This window comes from Leguminivora glycinivorella, chromosome 15, assembly GCF_023078275.1.
Source record: "Leguminivora glycinivorella isolate SPB_JAAS2020 chromosome 15, LegGlyc_1.1, whole genome shotgun sequence".
In the NCBI taxonomy this organism is placed as follows: Eukaryota; Metazoa; Arthropoda; class Insecta; order Lepidoptera; family Tortricidae; genus Leguminivora; species Leguminivora glycinivorella.
The window spans coordinates 1,010,887-1,035,126 of NC_062985.1; the positions used below are offsets into that span (position 1 = coordinate 1,010,887).

At 40.2% G+C, this 24,240-nt stretch overlaps 1 protein-coding gene across 1 annotated transcript; it reads left to right on the forward strand.

Moving 5' to 3' along the window:
- The first annotated feature begins 187 nt into the window (after nucleotides 1-187).
- LOC125234150 (putative nuclease HARBI1) lies at nucleotides 188-18,553 on the forward strand. The gene is made up of 7 exons (XM_048140353.1): nucleotides 188-682; nucleotides 1,120-1,316; nucleotides 3,241-3,370; nucleotides 4,595-4,736; nucleotides 5,528-5,728; nucleotides 16,122-16,330; nucleotides 18,142-18,553. The coding sequence occupies exons 1-7, from the start codon at nucleotides 245-247 to the stop codon at nucleotides 18,394-18,396; spliced, it is 1,572 nt and encodes a 523-aa protein (XP_047996310.1). The 5' UTR covers nucleotides 188-244; the 3' UTR covers nucleotides 18,397-18,553.
- Nucleotides 18,554-24,240: the final 5,687 nt, after the last annotated feature.

Consider the following 24,240-nt stretch of genomic DNA (forward strand, 5'->3'; position numbering starts at 1 on the left):
GTAGGAAAAAAAGAGTTGTAGTCTGGTCTGACAAGCCATTTCCGTCAGAAGAAAAAAATTAAAAATGCATTCGCAAATGGTTATCATCAAATTTGGCGCTATTTTCTAGTGACGGGAACGGCTTGACAAACTATAGAAATATACACCTACCATTACTACCATCACAAAAATTACTTTGGTTGAAGTTTTTATACACAACCTGGCAACACAGCACTTAACGTCATAACGTCATTGTTGTCAATCTATGCAAGCAGCGTTTCTATTTCTATTTCAATTAAAACCGACTGATTCCATCCAAATCATGGCTGAAAAGCCGCCAGAAGAGGGTTATATATCCGTCGTCGACGAGGAACCGGAGATTTTCGAACTTTTAAAATGGGATGCGCCGCAAACTCAAAAGCATCATCAGAACCATCACGCTGACCATCGGGGTTTGGAGAAAGGAGTTTATACTCAGTTGAAGGATAAGTCTGAGCAGATGAACCAGCAGAAGGCTCCAGAAGAGCCTGTAGTCCTGGAGAAGCGGTCAAAGCCGGCGGAAACTGACCCGTTCGACCTGCCTGACCCTACGTTTATAGAGACGTATAGACTGTCGAAGGACTTGGCACGCGGGTTGATTGAGGAGTTGAAACCTGTGATGCCGGAGTCTACGAAGTCTATTGACTTCTCCGTGGAGAGCAAGGTTGGTTGTTTACACTTAGTTTTACCTTAAATTATGGCAATTATTTGTTGCAATATTGTTTGTTTTGATATGACATTACTCACAAAGTTAAGGGTAGTTCTTTAAATACTCCTGAGTTTTAAAGCATGTAGGATGTTATGTAGGCTTCAGAATTATGGTACATATTACTTAGTTTCCTAATTTATTATGATGGTTTCTAAATTATGAATAACAGAGCGAAAATTATATATTTTTTCTATGATTATGTTAATTCATTAATTGTGTTACAAAGTCTCATAATATCTCATATATGGATCCTAAGTTCAGTAATCATTCAGTCATTTTGTAATTGTGGCAAGGGGAGCATTTACTACTCACTACTTTAACAATAATTCCAAATCATACAAAAAATGTGTTAAACCTTTTTTTAAAACCTATGTTTTACACCAATATTTCAGGTTATGGCAGCACTAGCATTCTTCGCAACGGGCAAATATCAGAAGTCGATCCACGGAAAGACGGACCCGAACATAACTCAGTACTTTGTGTTATCAGCCGTCACACAAGTCACGGAGGCGTTGAACAACCCGGCTTTAGTGAAGAAATACATACACTTCCCGCATCTGAGAGCAGAGCGGGATAATCTTAAAGCTAGGTTAGTATTCTAGTGTAGTAAGAATAAGAGTAACAACCTACAAGTAGATATTTTTTATGATACATAGACTACACTCGCGTCCAGGTGCCTCACTTACTGTGAGGGTGTGAATGAATGAATGAAAAGTTGAAGTTCTTAAATTCCTACACCGTTACATAAGTATTAGCATAGAGGAAATAAGTAAGGGAAGAGTTGTAACTCCATAGATCAGTAAATGCGAGTTATATGTGGTGACATCTATCGTCATTCACTCGTCAATCATGCGCCAACTAGCGTAAATTATCAGTACTGCTACTTGTCAATAGACGTCACGACGAACACAAAGTCTATTGCTCAACAATTTTTAGCTAATATTACAATAGTATTAATCAGTACTTTGCTTTCAATTACTTCAGCTTATAATATAAGGTGTAAACTGTTTTAATATTACATTTTTGGCGGTCGCAATACTGTCGGCACCTAGTGTCGAGTAGCAGTACTGATAATTTACGCTAGTTGGTGTGTGATTGACGAGTGAATGACGCTAGATGTCACTACAAATAACTCGCATTTACTGATGTATGGAGTTACAACTCTTCCATTACTTATTCCTCTATGGTATTAGTGTGTACCTTTTTAAGTATGTATATAATTATAAATGTAATGCAAGTATAATTGGTGTAAACCGTTCTTGTACATAAATAAATAAATAAATAAGAAACTATTTTTAGCTTTCACACATATTTAAATGATCAATTGTGCAGGTGAGTATTTATGCTTGAGTCTTAAGCAGAGATCGGATTTTTGTGCGTCATTTCATACTAAAAGTCATTAAAATGACGTAACTCACTAAGAATGTCGCAAATCCGTCCGATCTCTGGTCATAAGACATGGGTGAATCCACGTAAAACTAACGTGAGTCACGACTGCGTGATTATATGGACTATAGCTGCAAATTAAAAGACCTATGCATATATTGGGAAAGTAACACTTATTTAGAGATAAATTATCACTTAAAATTGCGTTGTGAATAACTGGAATGTGCCATAAAATCGTGACTCATGTTACTCTTGCCGTGGATTGACACATACCTTCTTATCATATTCTAGCAAATAATATTTGATTTGATATAAACTGTAAAATTTGTTTTATACTTCAATTGAGGAGTGTCTTTTCAAAAGGACTTATTTTGTATAAGTCAACAGAGGTTATTTTTATCTATGTCTTCCTAGAGAAAGAAACCTTGTTGACTTATAGAAATGTCTTTTTGAAAAGACACTCCTCTATTACATTATTTCAATTCAAACTCATTCAATTAGAACGTCATTCCCTATTTTTCTATAGATTGTATGTAATTTAATTGATTCAACACAATTTGGTTGTAAACAGCTCAATGGCAGAGCACTATCACTCATTGCATTGTCACTGAATTTACAGAGACTGATAATATTACAGTTAAAGCTAATCATGAGAATTGAGACAATTTTTTCCAGTATGATTTTACCTGTACAAGTGTTGCAACTTAAAATTTTATAATAAAATTGCAAGTATTTGTTCCTATAGGTTTAACACTAAGTTCTCGCGTTTTGTACACGGGTGAATGCGATAAAAACTAAGTTTCTGCCAGGTTGCACTAGCCGTGGTCGCGGAAGACTATTATCCCATATATTGTACTGATAAATCACTACATAGTATAAAACAAAGTCGCTTTCTCTGTCCCTATGTATGCTTAAATCTTTAAAACTACGCAACGGATTTTGATGCAGTTTTTTTTAATAGATGGAGTGATTCTAGAGGAAGGTTTATATGTAGGTATAGTACCCGTGCGAAGCCGGGGCGGGTCGCTAGTAAATAATAAAATAAAAAAGCCTATTATTCTAATTGCAACTTATATTGTACTGATATTAGACTATTATTATTATTATGTATTTGTTCCTTTTTCAAGGTTCTACATGAAATATGGAGTCCCAAATGTCGTTGGCTGCATAGAGTGTACCCACGTGCCTATAGCGCGGCCTGACGTAGACCAGAAGAGTCATTTCAACAAGTCATACCACTCCAAGAAGGCCCAGATTGTAAGTATAAAAAACATACTAATATTGAAAGATGCTATTATAGTATAGATGAATTTCTCAATGATCAAGATTTAAACTGAATTGAAACTGACTATATAATAATAATATGCATGAGACCAGAAATAATATTGTAATTAATAAAGAACCATTAACCAAATAAATTGATAAATTGATATGTAATACCATAGTTCATAAGTATAGATATAAGATATTGTAATGCCCTCACAGCTCACAAGTTAACATGTACTATATCTAGATATTTTACCCAACACCATGTATCTTGATGCATCACTGTACTGTACATGTAGACAATAAATACAATACAATACAATACTGCTGTATTATGCATACCTATATTTTTTTTCACATTATTGATATTGTATTTTAATGAATAATAAAATGAAATATAAAATATTGACAACTACAAAAACAAGCACGTAGTCTGGAATGTAAAATTAACAAGAGTGGCAATAGTCGATTGATTGTTAAAAGACGAAAATGACTTATTCTCACTAAGGCTGTTTCTTCAGAATCCTTGTTTAGTAAAGGATCCCTGCTCTTCCTCACATTCGAAGGCCCTGATAAGTTTCCGGGTGCCTCTCACTCTTATTGAAACTGCTTGAATAAGGGAAATATACATACCTATATGGAATTTGATAGATATGTCTGCTTGTTGTCAGCATTGTCAGATCAAAAATCTGCCTGATTGTAGTTCCTTTTGTCATGTCTTAACATAGTGGCAATAAATTAATAGGTAAGGATAGATTTGTCTGATTGCTTCAGATGCTAAAATGTGCAGACATATGGGCCTTCCACAGCGGGGATTTCAGGGAGCGAGACCATGATTTTCACTTAACAAAAATAGCCTTAGGCATTTCTTCATCTGACAGATATTAGGGTCCCCCTACATCTAGCATCTCTCGAGCGTAGCGTCGGCCCAACTGTATGAAAAGAGACGTCGCGTCGACGTCGCGCCGACGCGGCGTCAGGCTTTGCCATACAGTTGGACCGACGCTACGCTCGCGAGACGCTACGAGACGCTGCTGTGCCCCAACGGGGTTTATGCTGGAACCTAAATATGTATTATACAATCTTGTAAAACCCATAAAAGCAATAAATGAATTATGAATTATGATGTGGGGGGACCTTTATCCGCCAACTTATACACATGCGTCCTGACTGACTCCGCTTGAAGGATTTGATCAAAGTTCTTTTTTTTTTCAGATTTGTGATAGTGACTTAAACATCATCAGTGTAGACGCGATCCCAGGCGGGATGCACTCGCACGACACTATACTCAATCAGCATGCCGTCAAAAACGACCTGGAGAGCCTCAACAACTCGGGAGAGCAGTGCTGGCTTATTGGTATGATTTGTGTATAAATTGCATGGGGACTGCCAGGCCCGGCACATACGTATGAATAACACTGAACAAGCCAAAAATTAGGAATTCTTTTCACGCCGATCTCTCGCCGGTGAAATGAGCGGCGGCGGCGTACGCCACGCCGGTCGGCGCACACATCTAATACATAATTGTTTGACGACCGGTCTGGCTCAGTCGGTAGTGACCCTGCCTGCTATGCCGCGGTCCTGGGTTCGAATCCCGGTAAGGGTATTTATCTGTGTGATGAGCACAGATATTTGTTCCTGAGTCATGGATGTTTTCTATGTATATAAGTATGTATTTATCTATTTAATAAGTATGTATGTATATAGTCGCTTAGCACCCATAGTACAAGCCACGCTTAGTTTGGGGCTAAGTTGATCTGTGTAAGGTGTCCCTAATATTAAAAAAAAAAAAAAAAAAATGTAAAATACCCTATAATGGACGGTGATGCCATTATGGACAAAAAAACACAAATTCTTAAAAATAAGTATCTAAAATTTGTTTCTAAAAACTGACGGCAATGTAACATAAACTCTATATCTAAATCACGTGACAATGCAATATTATGGTATCATGGAGCTGATCTGATGATTGAGCAGAATGGTGGTCATAGGAACTCTGTTATGAAACGTATCGCCATCGAGTAAGGATTTTTTAGAAACATCTCGGAGAGCAGTAGATGACTGTTGAAAGAAAGGTACCTACAGTCAGCGATAAAAGCTTGTGCCAAAAATGTTTGCAAAAAAACTTATATTTGGTCTTTTTTCCAGGTGGCCCACACTACTCCCAAAAGCCCTACATCATGACCCCCATACCGAAGATCACCAAGAAATCCCCTGTCTCGCCCGAGAAGTACTACTCCACCATACACACACAAACACACAGTGCTATAATAGAGGCTATTAAACAACTCAAGAGCAGGTGGAAGTGTCTACAAGCTACTTGTAATAAGCAGTACGATCCTAATACTGGTAAGTCAGAATATTTTACTTTATTTAAATCAAAGAGGATCGAGTATTATAGAGAGTTACTGAAAGTAAAATCTGTAATTACAGTGCATAGACTGCCATCTCTTGACACAAGCTTAAAACTTTTGAACCTCAGTTTTGACAATTTGGCCCATATTGTTAGCTTGATATGTGTTAAAATGTCAAATATTAATATTATCGCCATCTAGCCGAGCGTTACCCAAAGGTGTAACGCTGTCTAGGCCACCGTGCCTTTTTCTCTATGGCTTTGAGGTACGTTTTTCGTAGTCTTTATCCGTCTATACGGAGTTACATATGTCTTTGATTTAAATCAATGACACAAAATGCGGTCCGCCGCTACGTGCACTTCAGAACGCCACCGAAACGCCGCAGAAATATAGTCTGGCTCTGTCGCGCCAATACGCAAGAGCGGTAGAGATATAGCTACGAAAGAGATTATCGTGAGCGTTTGTGCATTCGAGTACGCACACAGTTCGTTTGTGGTGCGCGTGCCGCGGCCGCTGCAGGACACCATCGCGAGCGCAGACTTCTGGGGCCCGTTTCTCAAAAGGTACAAGCCTTGTTTTACAAGTGCGCGAACTGTCAAATCGTATGGGTTGTCATGGAAACACACTTGTAATACAAGGCTTGAGAAACGGGCCTCTGGGGCCCGTTTCTCGAAAGGTACAAGCCTTGTATTACATGTAAGTGTGTCTCCATGACAACCCATACGATTTGACAGTTTGCGCACTTGTAATACAAGGCTTGTACCTTTCGAGAAACGGGCCACTGGTCGAAGGGTGTAGTCTTTCGACGGTTCCGGGGCAACTTGTTATTTTAAAACCCAATTTCTATTTAATAATCCGGATTAGAAATATAAAAAGTAAATGAGTTGAACGTGACGTCAATAAAAATTCCACATTAGCAAATCGTTCGAATTCGTTTTGACAGTTCCTAAAAAGAAGCTGATTTGACTAGAAGAAATTTTCTTCTAGTCAAATCAGTTTTCTAGTCAAATTACTTTTAAAGTAGCCTAATGTAATGACCCTTACTATACTCAAATACTATATAAACTCTAGAGTTAATACGTGCAGCTTCTGACGTTTCCCATACAATGGAGCGGCAACAATTTTACTAGCGCCATCTAGCGGTACGAGTTGTTCAAAGTAGGTAGTTTGTCAGACTTTTATTTTAGTAAATTAAAATAGAAAATGCGATTACTTGATCTATTTGAACATTTTTAGACGGAATAAAACAAAAAAATAAGAATGTGTGACTTTTTTTAATTTTATACTGTATGAACTAAACTATTTTGATCAACTCATGCCGCTAGGGGCGCTAGTATCGCATGTTGCCAACTTTGGCACCAAGCTGCACGTATTAACTCGTAGAGTTTACATAGTATTTGCTATACTAACAATTACCAAGTGACCAATATTTTTATAGACATCAGGCCTACGTCACTAGCTCGCGGTCGCGCGTCAAGTACCTACCCGCTACCCGCTAGTTGTCACCTCGAGGTTGCAAGTGTCCGAGGGGCGCGTCTGCCTGTGTAGTCGCGTGGCACGTACCGATTCTTCTGAGTTTTACATAGTTATTTACTAGTATTAGTTAAATACTGTGGGCTAATAAAATGGGTGCTGTGGGCTAATCACCTGCACATCCTTAAACTTTAATTTGATTATGAAACCTTCACAATTGCAAAACGACCGGACTCCTTTAACGACGACTTTTGGCATGAAACAACGGACACGGATTGGATGCTGGAATGTCAGAACCATGACTCGACCCGAACGGCTTCCGCAGGTAGCCAAAGTCATGAAAGATTACGGCATTCACATCCTCGGATTAAGCGAGACGAGATGGAACGGTTTTGGAGAGCAAGCGGCAGACTATGGCTGCACTTTGTTATACAGCGGCAAAGAAGACGAGAGTTCACGACGTGAGCACGGAGTAGGTCTTCTGCTTAGCAGTACTGCCAAAAAGAGTCTTTTGAGCTGGAAGCCAATATCTGAGCGCATTATCTCAGCACGTTTTGACTCGCGAGCTCGTAAAATTAGCATTGTTCAGTGCTATGCTCCAACTAATTCGGCCTCGGATGTGACCAAATCGGCATTCTACGAGCTGCTGGAAAACACACTCAGGAGCACACGCAAGCAAGACCTCATCATATTAATGGGCGATTTAAACGCCAAGATGGGAAATAGTAATGCAGGGCGCGAACACTACATGGGCAAACATGGAGCAGCTGGAGACATGAACGAAAACGGAGAACTCTTTGGCGACCTGTGCTCTGCACGTAACCTGGTAGTAGGAGGAACGCTTTTTCAGCATAAGGAGTGCCACAAGGTTACATGGATCTCTCCGGACGGTGTAACACGCAATCAAATTGACCACATTGCAATCAGTCGTTCCTGGAGGTCCTCGCTGCTAGATGTGAGGAATAGGCGTGGCGCCGACGTGGATAGTGATCACCACCTGGTCCTTGCAGAAGTAAGAATTAAGTTGGCAATTCCCCATCGCAAATCTGAGCAGTCGTCCAGAAGATTTGACATACAGAAACTTCGGGACCCTGAGTGTCGCGAAAACTTTCGCGTATGTCTCAGGAACCAGTTCGAGCTTCTGGAGGAACTTGAGGATGAGCAGATAGAGGAGACCTGGTCCCGGATCCGCACTGCCTTTACAAACGCCGGTGAAAAAGTGCTCGGCTATTCAAACCCAAGGAGGAAAATCTGGATGTCGCAGGAGCTATGGCAGGCTATTGAAGCCAGACAAAATATCAAGTCCCAGTTACTGTCCTCTGCGGAGCCTCAGACGACCCTCTTGAAGGAAGAGTATGGCAGTCTGCGTTCGACGATAAAAAGACTTGCTCGTCGTGATCGTCGGAGAGTTGCTGATGAGCTAGCAGACCGCGCAAACACCGCCGCTAACCGCAAAGACATGCGACAGCTGTACGACATAACACGCTCGCTCAGCGGGCGTAGTGCTCGTGCGGCTAGGAAACCGCTGAAGGGAAGCGACGGTAGTCTGCTATGTACAGCAAACGAACAGCTGCAGCGCTGGACGGAGCACTTCAGCCATCTGTTGGACCGAACCCAGTCACCGGAGCCCGAGTGCGGCTCTTTTAGTGAACCCGCCTGGAAACTGGACATCTCAACCATGCCGCCATTATTCGATGAGGTAGTCACGGCTCTAAAATCCTTGAAGCCGGGGAAGTCACCAGGGATCGATAATGTGCATGTTGACATGCTGAAGGCTGATGTTGCCACATCTGCAACGCTACTGTATCCCCTAATAACCCGTATATGGGAAGCTGGACAAGTACCCGATGAATGGAAGCAGGGGCTCCTGGTGAAAGTCCCAAAGAAGGGGATCTGTCGCGATGTGATAATTGGCGTGGGATTACACTCCCAGCTGCTGCCAAAGTCTTGGCAAAAGTTTTGCTTAATCGCATCGCGCCAAAAGTAGCTGACACTCTACGCGAAGAGCAGGCAGGATTTCGCCCGGGTCGCTCCTGCACAGACCACACCAACACCCTACGCATCCTTATAGAACAATGTGTCGAATGGCAAACGGAGCTGTTCTTAGTTTTCGTTGACTTTGAAAAGGCCTTTGACACGGTGAAGTGGACCGCGCTGTGGGCAAGTTTGGGTAGGAGGGGTATCCCTGCCTGCATCATACGGATAATACGCTCTTTATACGAAGATAGCACATGCAGGGTAGTACATGAGAAAGAGCTCGGAGCGCCTATACACATTACAGCCGGAGTAAAACAGGGATGCCTCTTATCGCCGCTTTTATTTGTGATCCTCCTAGATGACGTCATGCGCAATGTGGTATCGACGCCGAGAGGTATAGCATGGGACACCAACGCTCTGGAAGACTTGGACTACGCGGACGACATCGTGTTAATTTCGCCTACTCTTGCTTATCTGGAAGCTAAACTTGAAAGTCTTCAGGAAGAGGCGGACAGAATGGGCCTGCGAATTAACAAACGCAAAACAGTCAGCATGCGTGTGAAGTCAAGTTCAACGGATCCGCTGACACTGGGGGGCGAGAGCCTAGACTCGGTGTCCAAGTTTGTGTACCTAGGGAGCGTGTTGACTGAGAAAGGTGGAGCGGACGACGACATCGACAGCAGAATAAAAAAGGCGAAGGCTGCGTTTGCTCAGTTAAAGGCCGTCTGGGAGTCAAATGTGCTCACGCGTCGAATCAAGCTTTCCCTCTTCGAATCCATAGTGAAATCTGTGCTACTGTTTGGCTGCGAAACGTGGAGAGTGACAAAGGGCCTAACGAAAAAGCTCCAAGTATTCGTCAACAAGTCCCTGAGGTCGATCCTTCGCGTTTTCTGGCCAAACACTATCCGAAATCAAGACCTGTGGAGTATATGCCAGCAAACACCCATTGACGAGGAAATCGCGACACGAAAATGGAGATGGATTGGACACACTCTTCGGAGAGGGGGAAGAAATAATGCGAGCATTGCTTTCGACTGGAAACCGCAGAATGCAAGCCGTGGCCCCGGGCGCCCTGTTCACTCATGGAAGCGGTCCGTCGAAAATGAGCTACGAGCGGCTGGTCTGAGCTGGAGCGAGGCCACGAGGGTCGCTGAAGATAGAAAGGCGTGGCGCGAGCTTGTGAAGGCCCTTTGCACCTCTGGGGTGCCTTAGGACTACAACATTAGTTAAATAAAGCGTAGGTATTTGCAAACAGGATCGAGTTTCTAGAGAGTTACTGCCAAAGAAAAATGTGTAGTCACAGTGCATAGACTGCCATCTCTCGACACAGGCTTAAAACTTTTGAACCTCAGTTTTGACAATTTGGCACATATTCTTAGCTTGATATGTGTCAAAATGTCAAATATCATTATTAGCGCCATCTAGCCGAGAATCCCCCAAAGGTGTATCGCCATCTAGCCCACCGTCCCTTTTTAACACGCTTTTATTAGGTCGTCGTGTATGTAACTATGTATGTAATGGAATCTGCGGAGGCTAATTTAACCATCTTCCAGGAGTCGTAGCGTAATGAAAATTGGCAGCTATATGTAGTTCCGATGACAATACAATAATATGGTACTGTTGAGCTGATCTGATGATGGAGTCGGAAGATATGAACTGGAACTACATGATGGAACCTCGTATCATAGCCGTTTTTGGGTTTCTTAGAAAAGTCTTGTAATGAACTTTGACTACAATTAGGTTTCAAGGTCTGATGATGAAGCCGAAAGATATGAACTGGAACTACATGATGGAACATCGTATCATAGCTGTTTTTGGGTTTCTTAGAAAAGTCTTGTAATGAACTTTGACTACGATTAGGTTTCAAGGTCTGATGATGGAGCCGGAAGATATGAACTGGAACTACATCATGGAACATCGTATCATAGCTGTTTTTGGGCTTCTTAGGAAAGTCTTGTAATGAACTTTGACTACAATTAGGTTTCAAGGTCTGATGATGGAGCCGGAAGATATGAGCTGGAACTACATGATGGAACATCGTATCATAGCTGTTTTTGGGCTTCTTAGAAAAGTCTTGTAATGAACTTTGACTACGATTAGGTTTCAAGGTCTGATGATGGAGCCAGAAGATATGAACTGGAACTACATGATAGAACATCGTATCATAGCTGTTTTTGGGCTTCTTAGAAAAGTCTTGTAATGAACTTTGACTACGATTAGAATTCAAGGTCTGATGATGGAGCCGGAAGATATGAACTGGAACTACATGATGGAACATCGTATCATAGCTGTTTTTGGGCTTCTTAGAAAAGTCTTGTAATGAACTATGACTACGATTAGGTTTCAAGGCCTGATGATGGTGCCGGAAGATAAGAACAGAAAAAAAAAAGGGGGGGGGGCTCGAGGGGGAAGCATGAAAGAAAGATCAACGTAGTATTTAAAATAAGTTGGGTTAGCGTTTTCTTGTGACCTTTCAGAGCAAACAAAGGGGGCTCGGGGGCGAAGCCCCCGCATAAAAGAAAGATCAACGTTGTATTTAAAATAAGTTTGGTTAAGGTTTTCTTGTGATCCTTAAGAGTAAAGAAAAGGGGGGCTAGGGGGGGCGAAGCCCCCATGAAAGAAAGATCAACGTAGTATTTAGAATAAGTTGGGTTAGCGTTTTCTTGTGACCTTTAAGAGCAAACAAAGGGGGCTCGGGGGCGAAGCCCCCGCATGAAAGAAAGATCAACGTAGTATTTAAGATAAGTTGGGTTAGCGTTTTCTTGTGACATTTAAGAGCAAACAAAGGGGGGCTCGGGGGCGAAGCCCCCGCATGAAAGAAAGATCAACGTTGTATTTAAAATAAGTTGGTTTAGGGTTTTCTTGTGATCCTTAAGAGTAAAGAAAAGGGGGGCTCGGGGGGCGAAGCCCCCCGCATGAAAGAAAGATCAACGTAGTATTTAAGATAAGTTGGGTTAGCGTTTTCTTGTGACCTTTAAGAGTAAACAAAGGGGGGCTCGGGGGGCGAAGCCCCCCGCATAAAAGAAAGATTAACGTAGTATTTAAAATAAGTTGGGTTAGCGTTTTCTTGTGACCTTTCAGAGCAAACAAAGGGGGGCTCGGGGGGCGAAGCCCCCGCATAAAATAAAGATCAACGTTGTATTTAAAATAAGTTTGGTTAAGGTTTTCTTGTGATCCTTAAGAGTAAAGAAAAGGGGGGCTAGGGGGGCGAAGCCCCCCGCACGAAAGAAAGATCAGCGTAGTATTTAGAATAAGTTGGGTTAGCGTTTTCTTGTGACCTTTAAGAGCAAACAAAGGGGGGCTCGGGGGCGAAGCCCCCGCATGAAAGAAAGATCAACGTAGTATTTAAGATAAGTTGGGTTAGCGTTTTTTTGTGACATTTAAGAGCAAACAAAGGGGGGCTCGGGGAGCGAAGCCCCCCGCATGAAAGAAAAATCAACGTTGTATTTAAAATAAGTTGGTTTAGGGTTTTCTTGTGATCCTTAAGAGTAAAGAAAAGGGGGGCTCGGGGGGCGAAGCCCCCCGCATGAAAGAAAGATCAACGTAGTATTTAAGATAAGTTGGGTTAGCGTTTTCTTGTGACCTTTAAGAGTAAACAAAGGGGGGCTCGGGGGGCGAAGCCCCCCGCATAAAAGAAAGATTAACGTAGTATTTAAAATAAGTTGGGTTAGCGTTTTCTTGTGACCTTTCAGAGCAAACAAAGGGGGGCTCGGGGGCGAAGCCCCCGCATAAAAGAAAGATCAACGTTGTATTTTAAATAAGTTGGTTTAGGGTTTTCTTGTGATCCTTAAGAGTAAAGAAAAGGGGGCTTGGGGGCGAAGCCCCCGCATGAAAGAAAGATCAACGTAGTATTTAAGATAAGTTGGGTTAGCGTTTTCTTGTGACCTTTAAGAGTAAACAAAGGGGGGCTCGGGGGCGAAGCCCCCGCATAAAAAGAAAGATTAACGTAGTATTTAAAATAAGTTGGGTTAGCGTTTTCTTGTGACCTTTCAGAGCAAACAAAGGGGGGCTCGGGGGGCGAAGCCCCCCGCATGAAAGAAAGATCAACGTTGTATTTAAAATAAGTTGGTTTAGGGTTTTCTTGTGATCCTTAAGAGTAAAGAAAAGGGGGGCTCGGGGGGCGAAGCCCCCCGCATGAAAGAAAGATCAACGTAGTATTTAAGATAAGTTGGGATAGCGTTTTCTTGTGACCTTTAAGAGTAAACAAAGGGGGCTCGGGGGGCGAAGCCCCCCCATAAAAGAAAGATTGACGTAGTATATAAAATAAGTTGGGTTAGCGTTTTCTTGTGACCTTTCAGAGCAAACAAAGGGGGGCTCGGGGGGCGAAGCCCCCCGCATAAAAGAAAGATCAACGTTGTATTTAAAATAAGTTGGGTTAGCGTTTTCTTGTGACCTTTAAGAGCAAACAAAGGGGGGGCTCGGGGGCGAAGCCCCCGCATGAAAGAAAGATCAACGTTGTATTTTAAATAAGTTGGTTTAGGGTTTTCTTGTGACCCTTAAGAATAACGAAAAGGGGGCTCGGGGGCGAAGCCCCCATATAAAAGAAAGATCAACGTAGTATTTAAAATAAGTTGGGTTAGGGTTTTCTTGTGACCTTTAAAAGCAAACAAAGGGGGGCTCGGGGGGCGAAGCCCCCCGCATGAAAGAAAGATCAACGTAGTATTTAAGATAAGTTGGGTTAGCGTTTTCTTGTGACCTTTAAGAGCAAACAAAGGGGAGCTCGGGGGGCGAAGCCCCCCGCATGAAAGAAAGGTCAACGTAGTATTTAAAATAAGTTGGGTTAGGGTTTTCTTGTGATCCTTAAGAGTAACGAAAAGGGGGGCTCGGGGGGCGAAGCCCCCAGCATAAAAGAAAGATTAACGTAGTATTTAAAATAAGTTGGGTTAGCGTTTTCTTGTGACCTTTAAGAGCAAACAAAGGGGGCTCGGGGGCGAAGCCCCCGCATAAAAGAAAGATCAACGTTGTTTTTAAAATAAGTTGGGTTAGCGTTTTCTTGTGACCTTTAAGAGCAAACAAAGGGGGGCTCGGGGGCGAAGCCCCCGCATGAAAAGAAAGATCAACGTTGTATTTTAAATAAGTTAGTTTAGGGTTTTCTTGTGACCCTTAAGAATAACGAAAAGGGGGGCTCGGGGGGCGAAGCCCCCCGCATAAAAGAAAGATCAACGTAGTATTTAAAATAAGTTGGGTTAGGGTTTTCTTGTGACCTTTAAAAGCAAACAAAGGGGGGCTCGGGGGGCGAAGCCCCCGCATGAAAGAAAGATCAACGTAGTATTTAAGATAAGTTGGGTTAGTGTTTTCTTGTGACCTTTAAGAGCAAACAAAGGGGGGCTCGGAGGGCGAAGCCCCCCGCATAAAAGAAAGATAAACGTTGTATTTAAAATAAGTTGGGTTAGGGTTTTCTTGTTACCCTTAAGAGTAACGAAAAGGGGGGCTCGGGGGCGAAGCCCCCTCATAAAAAAAGATTAACGTAGTATTTAAAATAAGTTGGGTTAGCGTTTTCTTGTGACCTTTCAGAGCAAACAAAGGGGGGCTCGGGGGCAAAGCCCCCGCATAAAAAAAGATCAACGTTGTATTTAAAATAAGTTGGGTAATGGTTTTCCTGTGACCCTTAAGTGCAAATAAAGGGGGGCTCGGCAAAAAAGAAATACTTAAATTTTGTTTGAATTAGTTGAAATGTGACAATATTTTCTAATCGAGTCAAACAAAATCCCACTAGCTGAGAGCTTCAAAACAATGTATGGCGAAAGTATGTCTCTCTAATGTCTTCAAAAAGTCCGCGAAGGCACATGTCTATATTGTCTATCTTTAACGGATAACTTACTAGGTATAAACATTTTTATGATAATACCGTAATAAGAAGGTAGCCGCTAGTTATTATTAAGTAGCAATTAGCAATAAGTACACGTTAAGTCACAAATGGCATGTAAAATCCGCCTACTTGAAATAAATTTATGTATAAATGTTAAAGTATTTCATTATTAATGACTAAAAAGTATAAAATAAATTAATAGTTTAAAAAACACTATAAAACACGCTTTTATAAATGCACGTAAAAGCCAAAAATAAATTATGGATCGTTCAAGTTGTCTCTATTTGTGAGCTGAAGTTTAAAAACTATGTGCTTTTAATTATAATATTTGATTGTAAAAGCGTGGGGCGCTGGAACAGGAAAGACTTTCTTGTAAACAAATACTAATTCGAACTTCCTGGCGAATGAAGTTGCATAAGAACATAACGTTTACATATGCCTCCTAAGGGTTACCAAAGAGAACCAAAGATATCTCGTCCACGAACAAGAACTCTGCATCCTGTCACTGTAGACACTTTCCCCTTTTGTACTTTGATTACCGGAAAAAAGCGGCGTTCTAAGTGTCGGTGACTGTCGACTCTCCTCGCTACTAGCGCATATTTTGTCTGAGTTCGACAAACTGGTACCTACTTTGAACACTGACTTTTAATTGATTTGACTGTTTAATGTAGAACCTACTAGTCATGCTGCAACTCCAGTTAGCGCGTCAATCTGTGTAACCTCCTTCCCGTAACATAGCATAATTTGATTTATCAGCAAGTTATACTTATATATTCTGTGGTTATACAAAAAGTCTTTCCTGTTCCAGCGCCCCACGCTTTTACAATCAAATATTATAATTAAAAGCACATAGTTTTTAAACTTCAGCTCACAAATAGAGACAACTTGAACGATCCATAATTTATTTTTGGCTTTTACGTGCATTTATAAAAGCGTGTTTTATAGTGTTTTTTAAACTATTAATTTATTCTCTATAGTACCGAGGTACGTTTTTTTCTTAGACTTTATCTGTCTATACGGAGTTACGTATGTCTTTGGTATTTGTCATCTTGCGGGCAAGTGAAGGATCTGTTATGTTACTAACTTATTAATAATCTGTGTAGACATTTACCATAACCTTTCTTCACAGTGACCAACATGATAGTGGCATGCTGTATGCTCCACAACCTCTGCAACCGCCGAGGCCTCCCTGTCGCACCTCTCACACAAACAGAAGAACGACTAGAAGCTATGAAACAGAAGGTTGCCAACAGTCCGGTGTCGAGAAAACAGGTTGAGGACCCGAAGGGAGTGCAAGCGAGACAGATGCTGGTTGATCATCTATGGAATGAACGGAAGGTTAGTACCATTTTTATTTTCTCTTCTCGTTTTTGGTAGAAAGAATTTCGTCATCGACGACTTTCAGTACATACCACGCACGATAAGTAGATTGTGTGTAAGACGGTATATGTAGCACCTCCTGAAGGAATAGAAGCGAGCTAGAAGCTATGAAATAGAAGGTTGCCAACAGTCCGGTGTCGAGAAAGCAGGTTGAGGACCCGAAGGGAGTGCAAGCGAGACAGTTGCTGGTGGATCATCTTTGGAATGAACGGGAGGTTAGTATTTACATCATCTTAGAGCGACATAGTATAGGTAGCACCTCTGACACAAACAGAAGAACGGCTAGAAGCTATAAAACAGAAGGTTGCCAACAGTCCGGTGTCCAGAAAACAGGTTGAGGACCCGAAGGGGGTGCAAGCGAGACAGATGCTGGTGGATCATCTATGGAATGAACGGAAGGTTAGTGTTTATACAATGTGTTAGAAAGAGACAGTATAGATGTAGCACCAGTCATGAAGATGGAATAGAAGCAGGGGCGGCTCACTCCGGTATACTATCGCCGCGCTACAAGTACATGCTGGCGGCCGCGAGTTCGCGGCCTAAGCACCTGGCGCGCGTTCTCACGGAACGCACGTTCGCACTTTCTATTGTTACTTTACGTCGCAAGTTTTTTTAAGGTTCATATGCGATGTCCGAGTGTGGAATGGCTAATAATGCTTAGTTAAATAGACATCATGAAGAAAATAGAACAATCTTACACAGATCTAGGTACTATTGATCAAGTCCCACGGAAAAGTTCAATAAGGTTTGTGATGTTGGGACTTAAACAAAAATATATAAATACTGTATATATACCTACAAAGTACCCAAGACTTGAATATAACAGTAATTATAACTTTATAACATTCTAATTAAATTCGTTTTAATCCGTAAACAACCCTATCGTCCGACGCTGCGCACGTGCGGCTCGTTTCTTTGTTAAAAATTTGTAGGCACTTAAAAAGGCGGCATTTAGTGAACATCAAAGCAGTGGGCCTTCTGTACTTGTACTATGTATTATATATTCTGTGATAGAAGTTAAATAGATTTATTTTTTATAAACGAGACTGGCTTGACATCTAGGTATATGTAAAATTAATTTAATCTAAACTCAATAGAAAGAACCTGAGCAAATTTCACCAGTGCATACCAGGCGGGTTCTTGGGAGTGTTAATGATTGAGGGAAGGCATGGAAAAATTCGGACATATCTAGTAGGCCTCCGTGGCTCAATCGGTCACAGTCAAGCTGCTGAGATGAGGCCATTTCGTGGCACTTCATTCCTTTCTGTCTTGTTGTTATTATGTGTATTTTGTCTTGCCTGTGTTCACGAATAAACGTTTATTCTATTCTATTCATAGAACTAGATTTTTGTAGAAGAAACAAGTTCATCTATTTGTATAGCGGCCGAGCGTGTCAGATTTTGTACTGAAGTTGTTACTTTGCTTGTGATTGGAAATATGTAGCAGGCCCTTGAGTGTTCATAATTTTTGTGTTGTTGCAATTGGATTTCACGTAACGAGGCATTTTTAATATTTTTCTTGACTTCAACTTATAAAAATTGACGCCCGAAAGCTGCAAGCTGCGAGTAAAGACGTGTCAGTGGATTTTGCTAAGTTCATTTGACACGCTGAGATAGATACGTTTGTTTGATTTATGGTATATAATTATGAATTATGAAATCTGTGGTCAGAGCGGCAAGGTCGGCAAATCCAATAGGTCGCAGGGTCGTGTCCTGCCGGAGGTGTGAATTTTTCCTTTTTTTTTTAAATGTTATTTTTCTTGTCACCAGGTGACCCCAGACTGCGGCAAGAAACGCAAGAAGGCCGTCGAGGAGCGTCCCCCACAGCCTCAACCCACACACATACTGCACCCCCAGCCGCACACACACACACAAACACACGCACACACGCAGCCACACCAGCCAATCATGCACGAACATCATCTACATCATGACGATGTGAATAAGAGGCCGAGGATCGTTATGAATAATCCCACTTATGGCTTGGGGGTTACTTCTGGGTGGGGGCATTTCCCGCCACACTAACTTGAGAACAGTTTTACCCCCTTATAAACGTTTACTGAGCAGTTCTCAAAAAGTATGTACAAAAATTAAGGAAAAAAGTTAAATTTGTTTTTTTTTTACTCCTATTTTGTTACCAAGATTTTTTTGATGAATTAAGATTTTAGTAAGTCTTATTTCGTCATTAAGGTTCTCTAGTATCTATATTTTCTTAATTATAACAACTGTATATATCTTACGGAATTCGACTTATATTACTAAATGTTGGTAACAAAATAGGATCAATTAAAATTTGCTGACGTGGCTATGTACAAACTTTTTGAGAACTGCTGTACTAAAGTTAATAAAGCTGCGATTTCACGTAGTGTTCTGAACAATTCCGAGCGAGCATTCGTTCGCTCATGCACCGATACAATAAATAAATAAATAAATATTGGGGACACCTTACACAGATCAACTTAGCCCCAAAGCAAAGCTTGTACTATGGGTGCTAAGCGACGATATACATACTTAGATAGATAAATACACATATATACATAGAAAACATCCATGACTCAGGAACAAATATCTGTGCTCATCACACAAATAAATGCCCTTACCGGGATTCGAACCCAGGATCGCGGCTTAGCAGGCAGGGTCAAAAGTATGTAAGTTAAGTGTTTTTATCTGCGCACGACCGAACGAATGCTCGCTAGCTGTTCAGAACACTACGTGAAAACGCAGTTTAAGCTGCTAACAATCGTTTGTCCCTTTCCGACGTATTATGATGGAAAGCAACAAACGATTTTTATCTTGTCAACGTAAACCGTAATGAAATGAAAATGAGGTATTTCTTATTTGAATGCTGCTGTAATTTTCAAGAGATTTTTTTCGAGAGATTTTTTTGTTAAGAAACTTCTGCTAAAGTCACCGTCAATAGAATTTGTGAACAATTTAAACAAACCTTGTAGTCAAAATGTCTTTGATTTCCATTCTAACTCATCAGATACTGGCTAAATCCATGTGTTATTTAATCAATTCATATCACATTACGATCCCCAGCCTTTAAAATACTAAAATTGTGCTCAAATATTGATATTTTAAATAATGGTTTGTTTACATTCTTGACAATTTCTATTGACAGCGATTTTACCTTATTATCTTTAAATATTGATGCGGTCTGAAAAAGACAGACGTAAACAGAGAAGGACAAAAACAATAAAAACTGCCAGTTTTAAAGAAAATTAATTCCTAATAAAAATAATTGTAGTGTTACCAATTTTATTGTCTTGAAAACTAACAGTACTTCGGCGTTATCGAATGATTGTATTTATTTATATCGTAATTTAATCTACTTAAGTTTTCTCGAATTATTTGTACTTTAAGCTAAATTAGTTTTAAAAGGCAACTTATTTGCTTCAGTTGTTCTGCCAAATCACATAATTCTATAGATATAAAATACAATATCACAAAGGTTGAAAGATCACAAATCGTTTTCTTGTTTTTCCGAGAGTACATTTAAAATTATATCTAAACTGTGTATTGTGATATGATTCTAAACTGTGTACAGGCTAGGAAAAATGTATGTATGTATATACAAATATAAAGACAGCTAGAAGTGGCAGCTGACGTTTATGAGGTTTCATTATAATGTTAAAATCTGTTGCTGCCTTGCGGTGGATTAACGATCAAATGTTGGATTAACAAATGTATGCGGCTATAACACTGTCTTAGAATGATATTTAAAAGTACAGAATATAGCTATACACTGGTCAAAAAGAGAAATAAAAAAACAAAGTGTGATGTAAAGCTGCATTTTTGGTATGTTATTTGGGGTCCTTGGGGGAATGTAGGACTATATTTTGCAAGCAAAAAAATGGTGTGCTAACTTCGTAATTAAAAAAAAAAGTAAAAAAATCAGACTTTTTTTGGTTTTTGCCGTTTTATTAAAAAACTATGCATTTATGGTCGAAAGTTGCTGTATAATATTGAAAGCGCATTAAATTCCAAACAGTTTGACATCTTTTTTATCAATATCCGTCAAATATTTTTTGAGATATGAAGCGTCAAAAAAAGAGCATTTTTCCCCTTTCTATGAAAATATTCGTTTTGCTAATATTTTGAGACAGATATCAGCAAAACAACTCAGGCTATTACATAAATTGTAAAATAAAAATGTAGAAAATTTCACTAGCTTTCATTTAAGACCAAAAGAGTGCCAGTTATTTCAAAAAATAGGATTATTTCATAAGTCTAGTATAACTGGATCAGAAATAATCGGTGGATGGTAATGGCCAAATGGGATAGTTTACATATATTTACAGGAGGCGTAGCGGAGAACGAATTATTATTATTTGGGGGCTGTTCAAGTATTACTTAGGGCCACTTGCACCGACGAAAATGGAGGGTTAACCCGAGGGTTAACCCACCATTTTATATGGAATGTGACAGATGACAGCCCACTAACCCTGAGTTAAGTGGTTGGTGCAAGTGGGCCTTAGACACATATTTGCGTATAACAAATCAACATTTATTTAGTAAGTTAAGTTTACGGTCAGAAAGACCTCAGGATCGCCGCTTGGCGGAAAAAAATATTTACGAGTAGAAAACCCTCATTAATTGAATCAGATTGTTCCGAAATTGTTCTTGTACGGACTGGTTTTTAAAGCATATCACTGAGGGTCAATAACATCGATGCAATCTCACGAGCGTTGTCGTGGACGTGCCCGAATCATAGTATTCTCCGTTTAACGAAATATCAGTACATAGTATGTGTTGTATTGCACGCGCAGGTCTCTCACCGCCGCGCAGGTGTAGTCGGACCATAACTCGACAGTATACACGCTTGTACAAAAACTGAGGAACAGCTGTCTTTTTACGCTGTCACTACATTTGGTGAATCTTCTAGCCAACATGTTTGCCCTTACTGCGGTGGCTCGCCTCTGCCTTTCTATGTCCTCCTGGTCTTTTAAACTGGACAACAAGATGTGGCCAAGATATTTGACTTCGTGTACTCTCCGCAATTGAACTCCATCAAGCAAAAGAGGTGGTACAGGTGTGGGCATATGTGCTTGTGCTGCCTCCATGAGCATAAATTCAGACTTGTCCGGATTGTATCTCATGTTATGCTGGCTGGCGTATCTCTCGCATTCTGCAAGTAACTTACGCATAGCTCCCACAGATGGTGCTAGTAGGACCATATCGTCTGCATAAGCGATGTGATTTATCTTTTGCCCATTGATGGAGCAGCCAACCTCGGTACTGGTCAAAGCCTGCGACAGCCCATCCATGTACACGCTGAAGAGAGCCGGAGACATACTGCCTCCTTGTCTCACGCCACAGTTTAGCCCGCTGGCTGTGGACAGAGTTGACTTCCATCTTACTACGTTCTTCTGCTGGGAATACCACTTCTCCAGTATCTTAATAATTGGCGTGGGCGCTTTCCGTTCCCGTAGTTTATTCCACAGCAATTGGTGGTCAAATACAACTCAAGTGGACTTTCTATCACTACAGGAGTTGTGCCATCAAGATGCAGAACCAGGACCCTCAAAAAGGAAAAAGTAAAATCTAACTAATTCTGTTTTATTTTTCTAATTTACTAAACTTCAAAATTTTATTGTATTTTATTTCTTCATTAGTAATAGTCAAATCGATGCAAAGTTAGCTTAGACAATTTTTTCAGATAAACGGATATCAAAGAAAGTAAGATCGAATAGATAGCACTTTCAACCTAAAACTTTTAGCGTAAACTATTTTACCTTAACCAATCTACCAGACTCTTGACTTCTCTATTTATAGATTTTTTTTTGTTCACCAAAGTAACTATTCGTCTTACTGACCTTTATTTGCACTAAAACTAAAGCAAAATAAATTTTATACAATGTTATATTGCAATATATATCATATCATGAAGTATTTTGCAGATATTTGTCTAAAAATATTGGCAAAATGCTACATTTTATAAATGCGTCAAAAATTAACCTTTTTTGACGCTTCATATCTCGAAAACTATTTGACGGACATTGATAAAAAAGATGTCAAACTGTTTGAAATTTAATGCGCTTTCAACATTACAAAGCAACTTTTGACCAAAAACGCATAGTTTTTTAATAAAAAAAATAAAAACCAAAAAAAGTCCGATTTTTTTACTTTTTTTTTTAATTACGAAGTTAGCACACTTTTTTTTTGCTTGCAAAATATAGTCTTACATTCCCCCAAGGACTCCAAATAACATACTAAAAATCCAGCTTTACATCACACTTTGTTTTTTTAGCCGATTTTCATGTAAGATTTGACCGGTGTACTATAATATTACATACACGGTGCGAGAACTTTCTGCGTATAAGAATTTAAGAAAAAAAATCTTACAACTATAATACGGTCGTTCTGTCTCGCACTGCCGAAGTTCATTAAATAATTCTAAAATACCGTAATCGATTCATTTAACTGAGGAGACAAAATGTAATTTATAAGGTATAAATAAAAGAAAAAATATGTTATACATAGTGATATATTTCGTTTTATAATATAGGTGATATCTTAATTCAAACATGTGTTTTACTTTTGTCATTTGTTATCTATGTGTATGATTACTTTCCATTTATAATAAGAAATATACAGATATTCGTATTTTACGGAAACGTTCGTATTGTCAAGCTAGTTCTTACAGTGTTAGCACAGTATAATAAAGAGTACTATCGTACAGTATGGCCACTCCCGCTCCCCGCTGAAAGTGCCGCCCACCCCCTCTCGGTTACCTCACAGTTACATACATACAATCACGCCTGTATCCCATAAAGGGGTAAGCAGAGCACATGAAACTACTAAAGTTTCAGTGCCACTCTTGGCAAATAAGGGGTTGAAAGAAAACGAAACTGTGACATTGCAGTGACAGGTTGCCAGCCTCTCGCCTACGCCACAATTTCCCACAGTCGCCTTCTATGACACCCACGGGAAGAAAGGGGGTGGTGAAATTCTTAACCCGTCACCACACAGGTTTCACCTCACAGTTGCCTGTCAAAAACGCGAACAGTCGGCCATTTCACTCGTACAATCATAGTACGCGTTCACCTACACGAGCTTAGACTGTGTGCTAGGAACGCGCCTCTTTCATATAGGTATTTGTGTTAGTACGTCTTGTACTGAGACTGCCTGAAATAGCATGACACATTCGTACGTTCTCGTAAAAAATACGAAGAAAAATCATTTCGCCCTGTATCTGTAACTGGATATGAAGTATGTTAGGGTAGGTATTCATGGTCATCAAATCGAATCGAGTCGAGTGACATCTTCGCTATTCGAGTTTGAGCTAGAACAGTTACAATTGTCGCAAAAATAGTATTGGCGATGAAGACGTATTTATTTTATAAATAAAATAGATTCAATGACTGACTTGTGGATTAAAATAAACAATTTGAAATTGAAGATATATGCTTAATACAGTTTGTCAAGCCATTACCGTCACTAGAAAAAAGCAACAATGAAGGCGTGAATATTTATCGTCCCATAGAAAATTCGAATTTCGCGCCGTTTTCTAGTGGCTAACTTGTTTGACCGATTATACTTACGTATATACCCCCTTATTCATAAATGTTCACTAAAGTTATCAAGCCGATAAAGTTTGTTTGTCCCTTTCTATCACACCAATACGTTGGAAAGGGACAAACGAACTTTATTGGCTTGATAACTTTAGCAAAGAGGATCGAGTATTATAGAGAGTTACTGTCAAAGTAAAATGTGTAATCACAGTGCATAGACTGCCATCTCTCGACACAGGCTTAAAACTTTTGAACCTCAGTTTTGACAATTTTGTCCATATTATTAGCTTATGTGTTAAAATGTCAATTACATATTAATATTAGCGCCATCTAGCCGAGCGTCCCCCAAAAG